Source organism: Rhinolophus sinicus, linkage group LG06 (assembly GCF_036562045.2).
Source record: "Rhinolophus sinicus isolate RSC01 linkage group LG06, ASM3656204v1, whole genome shotgun sequence".
NCBI classification, from domain to species: domain Eukaryota; kingdom Metazoa; phylum Chordata; class Mammalia; order Chiroptera; family Rhinolophidae; genus Rhinolophus; species Rhinolophus sinicus.
The window spans coordinates 10950050-10959514 of record NC_133756.1 but is presented as its reverse complement, the minus strand read 5'-3'; the positions used below and the strand labels follow the sequence as shown (position 1 = coordinate 10959514).

The following is a 9465-nucleotide window of genomic DNA, read 5'->3' as shown; positions in this document are numbered from 1 at the left end:
AACTAGGAGCTCTGGGCTCTTGGTCCTGGGTATCCAGGCGGTCGCTATGGAGGGGCAGCTTGGCGGTTGCTAGGGAGAGAGACGGGGCGGGGGCTGGGCGCAGGGCGCTGTTTGAGCGGCCGGCACGGGGGCGGAGCCAGGAATGCGGCCGCGCGCTTAGCGAGTTCGCAGGAAGTCGCACCGGGGAAGGAAGGGGCGCGAGCGGAAGTGACGTAGCCCTTGCACACGTGGTCCTGCGTGGTTCATGCGGGTCACTTCGGCGGCTCTTGGAAAGTGACGAACTCGTTTACCAGCCGTAGGCCGGAGCTAGCACTCCGGTCCTCGTCCCGCCGGCAAGATGGTGAAGCCCAAGTACAAAGGACGGAGCACCATCAATCCATCTAAGGCCAGCACAAACCCCGGTACAAGCGGCAGAGCTCGCGGAGGGTGGAGCTTGGAGGAAGCTTGTGGGGAGGGCTTCGAGGAGACGGGGGGGGGGGGAAACACGGGTGGCATTGTTTGGAGTGACTTCGAGCTGAGTGGCTATTGGGGATGAGGACGGAGAAGGTGGTTTCTTCTTTCGGAGGCCCTGAAGAGGGCTGACATCGTGCACGCCTGTCACGGCTGTCAGACACCAGGTCTAAAGCTGGGGAAAGTGAACATTCAGGCCTGGCAGCCGTGGGACGACTCCCGTTGTGAGATGCAGAGACTGGGAGGCTCTGAGCTGGAAGGGGCAGTTAAACTTGACCTCTTCTTGCGTCTTAGCGTGGGTCAGGTGTTGAAGCTCCTCCCCCAGTATATTTCAGTCTTGTATGATTCCAGCTTTCCAACTCAAGGAATTGTCAGAAGTAAATTAGATAAAGTCAGATGAAAAGCGATATAAGGCCAATCCATGTGGCCTTTTATACTTGACCACACTTGCCTGCCACCTTAGCTTTGACCATTTAAATGAGAAAGGGATTGTAGATTTGGCTCTTGGAGTCATCCTGTCTAGCAAAGTGCAGAGAAAATCCTACAGATAAATAAAGATGTTTTTGGAGCTGTGTATGAGTTTTGTCTAGGTTCTACCTAAAGGATGAACAAGATAGCCTTTGGAGGAGTCTGTTCTATTCAGGTTTAGTTAATAAAACTTTTTAAATATGGTTTAAAGTTTTTGATGACTTGAATTCATGTTGAATGTTTTCTCTGGATTGCTGATATTCAGTTTGTGTAGACTTAGAATGTCAGGAACCTCCCCCCAGGCCCTTAGAGATCATGAGGTTATAAGTGAAGACACAGCCAAAATAGGGGAAGTGGCTTGTCACAGTTGGTACAGTTAATGAGCAGTAGGGCTGCCACTCCTGTGATTTTAGCCTGTTTACTACTGCGTGACTTCAAGAGTAGACAGGTGATTTGAAGGGAGTTACAGCACAAATCACCCTCTGCTTATTTGTTCTCTTTCTCTTTCAACTATAAGGCAAGAATTGCTAGCTATTGAGTAAACTAAAATCAAACATTAGGAAGTTAAGAAACTACTACATTAGGAACATGGTATCAAAATTGTAGTTCCCACGGTACCTTGCACTTAGCAGACACTCATATTTGTTAAACTGAGACCCAGAGGTAGGTGTCTTAGTGGTTAAGAGCACAGATAGTGATCAGATGCTTTTGTTTAAATTGTGGCTCTGCCATTTAGGAGCGGTGTGACATTGGGCAAGGGTCTGACCACTGTGCCTCAGCTTCTTAGCCTACAGAATGGGGATAATGTGTCCCTCTTTATAGGATTATTGTATGGATTACATGAGGCAATACCTGTGATGTGGACAGCACAGTGTTAATGCCCCAAAATATTGGCTGTTGTCATTGTCAAAGACAATCCTATCGAGGATCAAAGATTAGGTCAGGTGTGTCATGCCATGTAGCTTCCAGTAATTATAATGTTGTGGGAACAACATACGGAAAAAGTCGAGATTTTTCAGTGAGGCGGCAGCCTGCCTACTCTGAATGAACTAGTGGGTGCGTTGGAAGCAGTGATCAAACTTTGACTGATTGGTTATCAAATAGTATGCGGTCTACTTGTGTTTCCTAGATCGAGTACAGGGAGCTGGAGGCCAAAACATGAGGGACCGGGCCACAATCAGGCGCCTGAATATGTACAGGCAGAAGGAGCGCAGGTGAGCACTGAACAGTCATCCTTTCCCCCTCATGCCCTTGACTTGTAGCTGAGACCCGTTAAGCCTTTGATAGTCCCACCCCCGCTATAGCCCCAAAGCCGGGTAGTGTGATTTCAATTATCATTTTCGATGGGTGTTGTTATGATAAATTGTGAATTTTTTGGTTACAGACATGGGTAGTGTGGGTGGTGAAATCATGATTGTGTCACAACAACTAGAGGTCTTGTTCCTCACAGTTGCAGCCCCCACAAGTGTAAATCTCAAGTTGAATATCTGTCAGATAGAAATCTGGTTTTCTTTAACAAGGCATATAGGACTGCCTTGAAAGCAGCCAGAGGACTTGTTTTTAATGCCAAACTTTAGATCACAACGTTGTGGCCTTTGGAAACTCATCCCAACTCTGAGTTCTGCTGAGGCAGCCTCTACCACAGAAACTCTGAGTGTGGCGTTTCGCTAGCTGGTCTTAATTTGTTTGGTAATTAGATTCTTCATCCGTTCTAAAAGATGTGTCTAAAACACCAACGTCAATGAACTTAATCTGCCTTAGTCACCTACTCTGCAGTTTGTTTTAGAATTTTGAGTTACAGCATAAATCACCCTCTACTTAAAATTCATTTAAACCAGCCTTCAAGTAATTACCCAAAAAACTCAACTATGTGATTTTTTTTTTTAAGCAAAAAACAGTAAACAGATTTTTAAACCTTGGCATTATTTGTTATTCATCTAGCAGAAATCATTATGTGCTCTGTTGCAAGAGGTTAAATGGCTTTTGGGCAATCTGTTTCAAATGTAGTACTTTTTGTTTACTGAAATCTGTATTTCATGATCATTTACAACCAAAAAAGAAAAGAAAAGAAAATGTCCTTTTGATGGAAAGGGTATTCTGTAAACCAAACTTTGCTGTTGCCTTTCTTCTGTTGTCAACCAAAATCTGTTAATTTCCTCAATTTAGGAACAATCGTGGTAAAGTGATTAAGCCTCTGCAATATCAATCAACGGTGGCTTCTGGCACAGTGGCAAGAGTGGAGCCAAATATTAAATGGTTTGGTGAGTATTGTCCTCTGTTATTTTTGCTCTACAAAATGTGTGCTGTGTAGAAAGGGGAGAGTGTTCAGGTGTCTAAAAGGCAGGAGTTTTGGGGTGAGTGAAACTGTCAAGGATTATATGAGAAAGAGATGAGATAAAAAGTACCCATAGTGGAAAAAGTGCAGAGAAAAGTAGTGGAGGTGGATTCCATAAGTAACTTCTTTTTGAAAAGGGCTCATTGTTGTTCATTAAGTGACCCTCTGAAACAGGTAAGACCGTCCTTAATGACCAGCACTGACAGACCATAGAACTCTCATGTCTTCATTCCTGGTTGCCTGGAGAGGTTACTGTCTGAGAGGGTCCTTGCAGGTATGTTTGTGCCTTTGGCCTGAAGAGTGAGTACATTAGCCAGAAGTTCCTCTGAAATACTTTTTCTTAGTGGGGTTGTATTTGAACTGAGTGACAATGAAAGCACCTCATTGTCGGTCCTTCCCAGGGGTGAATAGAGTATCTCCAGAGTCACAGAGGGATCAGGGCTTCTTTCTTTGGGAACTCCACCTTCATTTTAGTCTGGGCTTTCAGGCTTTCCCTTCGCCACTGTGTGGTGTGTGGGTCAGACGGTCAGACCCCAGTGTTTGGTATTTTACCTCTGTGCTTGGGGGCAGGTGGCAACTACTTTTGAATACATCTTACATCTTTTGATGGGATACCTCCTAGGACACTGCAACGCAGAAAAACATCAAAGAAAACTCCTTACAGAGGCGTTTAGCATGGTGGCTAAGTATTGTGATGTCAGGTCCAGACTGCCTGGGTTTGAATCTCTGGATCCTGCCATTTCTGTGACTGTGGGCACATTATTAAGTCTTGTCTGTCCATCAATTTCCTTATCTCTAAAATGAAGATAAAAATAGTACCTATCTTGTAGGACTGTTGTGGTAATTAAATGAATAAGTTCATGTAAAGTGCTCAGAATAGTGCCTAGTAAATAGTAAGTACAAGATAAGCATTAACTGCTCTCATCATTACCGTCGTCATCCTCACCACCGTCATAGTCACCCTCATCTTGAGTTTTGTGATTGTGCTACAACATGCTGTTTAATGAAATACGTTCTTTGAGCTCTCTCACTTCCAAGGTGTTCTCTAGGTAGTAGTGTTCATAGCTTTATTTCGTTCCCTTGCATGGATTTATTGGTTAATTTAATAGCCCTTTCAAGCCCTCATAACCCTAAAAACTAACTGACTCTTAGGTTCTGTGTTTCAGGATTCTTTGTGTATTCCAACTGATCAGCTGTGATTGGCTTCAGATTTCTTTGCCAGAGCAGACAGGCAGTAGGACATCTGTCAACTCTCAGCCCTGTTCAGTGATTTTTATTTTTCAATTTCATCCAGTCAGGAAATTGGGCTGGGAAAACTATTGAAACCCTTTATGTGTCTGGGTTGGTTGATTAGTTCTTAGTTCTCAGAGAGGCAGTTTTTTTTCCTCTTTTAAGTTTGAAAATGACTACATGGGATGGTGTATCAGGTGTTTGGGTGAGCAAGGGTAGTTCAAAATCTTTCCTTGTGGCATTGGGAAGATGGATACAGAAGCAAAAAGGAGTTGTTTATTAAATGGCAACATTCTTTTGTAAAACAGGAAACACACGGGTGATTAAGCAGTCATCATTACAAAAATTTCAAGAGGAAATGGATACAGTTATGAAGGATCCATACAAAGTTGTCATGAAGCAAAGCAAGTTACCCATGTCTCTTCTCCATGATCGAATCCAGCCTCATGTAAGATGGAGAGCTCCCTGGCAATGGAGTTTCTTTGGCAAATGCCATGCATATACTCTACCAAATTTGTCTTTTGCTTTTCCATTAGAGAATAGTAACTTTAATGCAATACTACTGAGTTTTCCATGACTTCTCTTTTCACCTTTGTTAGGGGGTCTCCCCTTTAGTATGAATTGCGTTTTTGCGGGGAGGTTTAGTAGTATGTTGATCTAAGCATAGGCTTTGGAGTGAGACCTGAATTTTAGTCTTTACCTCTTAGTTCTACCCCTTCCTATGGCCTTAGTTCTGTTTCTCTGTGAGCGTTCACTTCCCCAAGTGTAAAGTCAAGATAACTCACCTCCTCAGGTGATTGGATGCAGATGAACCATCCGTAAAACTCGTGGCACATAGTGAGCACATAGCCTGCTACCTAATTAGAGCTAGATAGATCATAGCTATTACTAGTATCATTTAAACATTTTTTTGGTAGGCAAACTTGTTTAAGTGGTAATTCCATCAAACTTTGGGGCAACCATAGAATTAGGATTGAGTTGGTAGGAGGGAGACCTTTGGTCGCGTGTACTTGTGGCTTCTGTGAGATGCTTGGAGATTCTTTTGAGCTGAAGTCAAGGGTGCTGGTCATATTGGTTGTTAATCATTGAAGTTCAAAGTACAGTAAGCACTGGATCTGGCTTGAGTAGAATGAGTTTCACACAGAACCAAAGAAATGGCCTAATGATTGCCTGCACGTTTTTACTTGCGTGAATAATAATTCCCAGAAATGGAGCCAGTATGTAAGCTTCAGTTCCAGTATAAGGAGGGGAAGAAAACATTGACATGCATACATGGATTAACAGTTCAAAGAAAAGTGTTTACTTGCAGAACAAAATAAAAACCAAGGCCTGGTTATTGCCTCAGGTTTTATCAATTATGCTTTGTTTTATGACAGACGAGAAGAATGGCACCTATTAGTGGAATGACTGTTTTCTTTCAGGGAAACACATGAGTGTAATTCATGAACCACAGACAAGTTGCTCATTTCCCTTGTTCTCTTTGTCTGTTCTCCCTAAAGCCATCTTTCAACAAAATATTGAATCCTGTTTATGAGAAAAACAGAGAGATTCTATTATGGATTTAATGCTTTGTTGTCCATTCCAGTTGTTCTGTGCCTAAATATCTGATACATAGAATGAAGGCCGAAGGCTCTCCAGCTGTAGCAGTCAGCTAATATTTTGATGCAGATAGGAACTCAGAGTAATTGATGAGTTTTCTGTTTTGACCTGGAGAAACCTTACTTATTTTAGTTTAGTGTGATATCTACCACTCATTAGAAAATCTAATTCTGAGGTTGCTGCACAGTGGAGTCCAATCAGATATGCTTCTAACTTTTGCACATTCAGCTGCATGTGCATTATAATTACTGTATTTCTGTAGCAGTACAGTAAAGACTAACTTATTTTCTGTGTGTACTTCATTATATACTGCATATTACTGCATTGTACTTACTAATGTATAGGTTTATGTACACAAATCCATGTATACTGTCCTTTATAGGTTATTTAAGAGATTTTCAAGGATAAATTGGATCACAATTTTCCCAGTGACATCAGAACCTGGTTGCCATGTAAATGCGACCCTGCTCGGGGGTGTTCTCTTGTTGCAGGGTAGCAAGTAAAACCAAAGTAAGCAGTGGGTTAGAGGGTCTGAGAAAGTTGTAACAGCATAAGGGTCTTTAGGAGCTAGAGGTCGGAATCTGTTGAAAGTTCAGAAGCCACAGGTGTGGTTCCATGATCCGTGCTTAGTAGCTGGTGCTTACAGAGGAGCTTATACTTAGGGGCATAGGGTACATTTTTTGAGGATATTCCCTGCCGGCTGTTAACATTCTGTTACGTGATAGATCCTAACTCAGACTTTGACTTTTATCCGGCTTCAAAAATTCCTATGCCCGTAACTCCTTTACAGTCACATCAAGTTCTAGTTAGTATCAGGTTCCTTTTATCACATCTAAACTATTATTTTGGACTTCTGCTAGATGTTTTTCATCTGAAGACTTTCCATGTGCATTTAATAAAAACGTTACCTAAATTAGGGAAAATGTTATCTGAAACTAAAATGCATCTTACAAAACAAGCAATTCCTTTTAGCCATGAAAGAAATGAACTTCCAAGAAAAAGTTGGCATTTACAGTTGGTTTAAAAAAACAAAAACAAACAAAAAAAATACCCACAAATTTGAGTATAATTGTCCTTGACAAAATCTGTGAATTTGGCGAATTTCATACACTTGTTTGAAAGCTCAAAAGAAAAAAAAAAAGTTCAGAAAAGGTAAGTTAATTTTTAGCATTGTCGCCTTAATTACATTTGACAAAAGTTTGGATAAATGGGAAAAAAGCAGAGTTTTTGGCAAGTCTTACACAACTCTTCATATTTGCTTTGACTCTTTGTATTACTTTTGTATTTCTCCGAGGAAGCCTATAGAACTTCAGAATACAGGAACATGTACTTTGGCCGTTGAAGTAAGCAACTGCTGATTTAAAGCCAGGTTGCATGCATGTTGTAGATTCTGGTATAGGTTGAGCTTTGGGGGGGGGGGGGGGAAGCACTTCCCAGGTAGGTTTCTAATTTTTTGTTTTCTCAGTGCTTTCCTTACTTTCACCAATAATTCTCCTTTCTCTTTAGAATGCAAAGGTGCACATTCTTGATACTGAAAGCTTTGAAACTACATTTGGCCCTAAGTCACAGAGGAAGCGACCAAATTTATTCGCAAGTGACGTGCAGTCTCTTGTCGAAAATGCAGAGATGTCCACTGAGAGCTATGACCAGGGCAAGGACCGTGATTTGGTCACTGAAGACACTGGTGTGAGGTACAGTTTTGAAGTTCACGAGGCCTCATCATTTGCTCTTCTGCAACAAAACATTTCCTCTACACTTATTTTGCCTACATGATGCTGAGTGATTTAACTCATAGATGGGAGAATTCTCCTCTATCCTTAGACTAGAAGAATTAGTGAAATTGGGGCCAGGTTGAAAATAATTTAAGGTGGCTTGTTTACTATAGGTCTCTTTCTTCATCCCCAAAATAAAAAGTCTTTTCTTCTTCATTATAATAGCAGTATATTCTGTCATGGGCAAATTAGAAAATATTGTTAAAGTGGAAATACAACAAAAAGAAAATAAGAACTCATAATCCCACTACCTATGTTAAGCCTTGTGAATATCAAGACTTCCGTAACCAGAAGTCTGGACCATTGCGGGGTACATGGATGGCCTTGGAGGTTTCTGTGACCCTTTGAAAATAATATGGAGAATTTATGGAAGTGCATAAAGGTGGCATTTTGTTGTTTTTATTTTTGTTTTGTACTGTTTTGGGATGGGCGGAAAAGGAGATGAAGGATCTGTAACATTCATCATATTCTCATAGGGGTCCATACCCAAAAGAAGGTTAAGAATCAGCCACCGATATATATATATATTCTTCTAGATCTTTCTTACACTCAATTTTTATTTACAAATATAATACCTTAGGACTGTATTTTAACTTGCCTTTTATTTTCATATATTTTTCTAACTTATTAAGAATATATTTCTGTGCCAATACTTAACAGCAATATAATATTTAATGTCAAAGTAGTATTTTGTTGTGACAAGTTCCACTATTGGACATTTATACTGTTTATAGTTTTTCCCTATAGTAAACACCATTAAGGTAAAACATTAGTGTGACCAAACCTTTCTCATCCTTAATTATTCCCCAAAGATAAATTCCTATGGGGGAAATTACGGTACTGGAGAGTATGCACGCTTTTTGATAGGCAGCTGCCTCATTACTCTCCAGAAGGGTTTACTAATTTAGTTTCCCCTAAGTAGTGCCAGAGAATCCCTATTCTTTCTCTCATGTCTCTTAAGTGACTTAGCAAAAAGGCATTGTCCACTGACTGCAGCAATGCCTCCTACTGGTGTTGTCAGCCCGTCTCAAGCTTTGGGCCTCCTGGAGATAATGTGAAGCCATTTGAAGCCAAGCAAAAAGAGGCAGCAGTTCATTTTTCAGAATTATTTGGACTTTCCAGTTAACTTTGTAGTCTTCTGTTGATTTGAAATTTTTTCCTCCTCCAAAAGGTGCAATAGGTGGGACAAACAAAACTATTTTTGTTTCAGACATTGGATAAGTGTCTTTGAGGCTAATAAACAGATTCTCAACCTCATCAGAAAAAGTTCACTTTACCTGGCAGCTATGGAGTATAGATTAGGGTTCAGGTCTTGCCAGTTCCTTTTATAATTCTCTGACATACTGCCTAATTACAGTTGCTTTTTCAAAAACAAATTTTATTATGGTAAAATATACACAACAAAATTTACCACTTTAACCATTTTTAAGCATGCAGTTCAGTGGCATTAAGTACATTCACATGGTTATGAAACCATCACAACTATCCACCTCAAGAATTTTTTCACATCATCCCAAACTGAAACTCTGCACCCATTAAACAATAACTCCCCATTTTCCCTCTCCCCGCCCATCAACCACCATTCTACTTTCTGTCTCTTAGGAGTTTGAA

At 40.9% G+C, this 9465-nt stretch overlaps 1 protein-coding gene across 1 annotated transcript in view; it reads left to right on the top strand.

Annotated features, from left to right (window-relative positions):
• The first annotated feature begins 207 nt into the window (after positions 1-207).
• GNL2 (G protein nucleolar 2) overlaps positions 208-9465 on the top strand; it is a 22946-nt gene continuing 13688 nt past the window's right edge. Inside the window, exons 1-5 of the mRNA XM_019726553.2 lie at positions 208-401; positions 2048-2132; positions 3085-3179; positions 4792-4931; positions 7589-7773. Coding sequence (XP_019582112.2) covers positions 338-401; positions 2048-2132; positions 3085-3179; positions 4792-4931; positions 7589-7773 — 569 coding nt within the window. The 5' untranslated portion in view covers positions 208-337. The remainder of the gene's footprint in view (positions 402-2047; positions 2133-3084; positions 3180-4791; positions 4932-7588; positions 7774-9465) is intronic.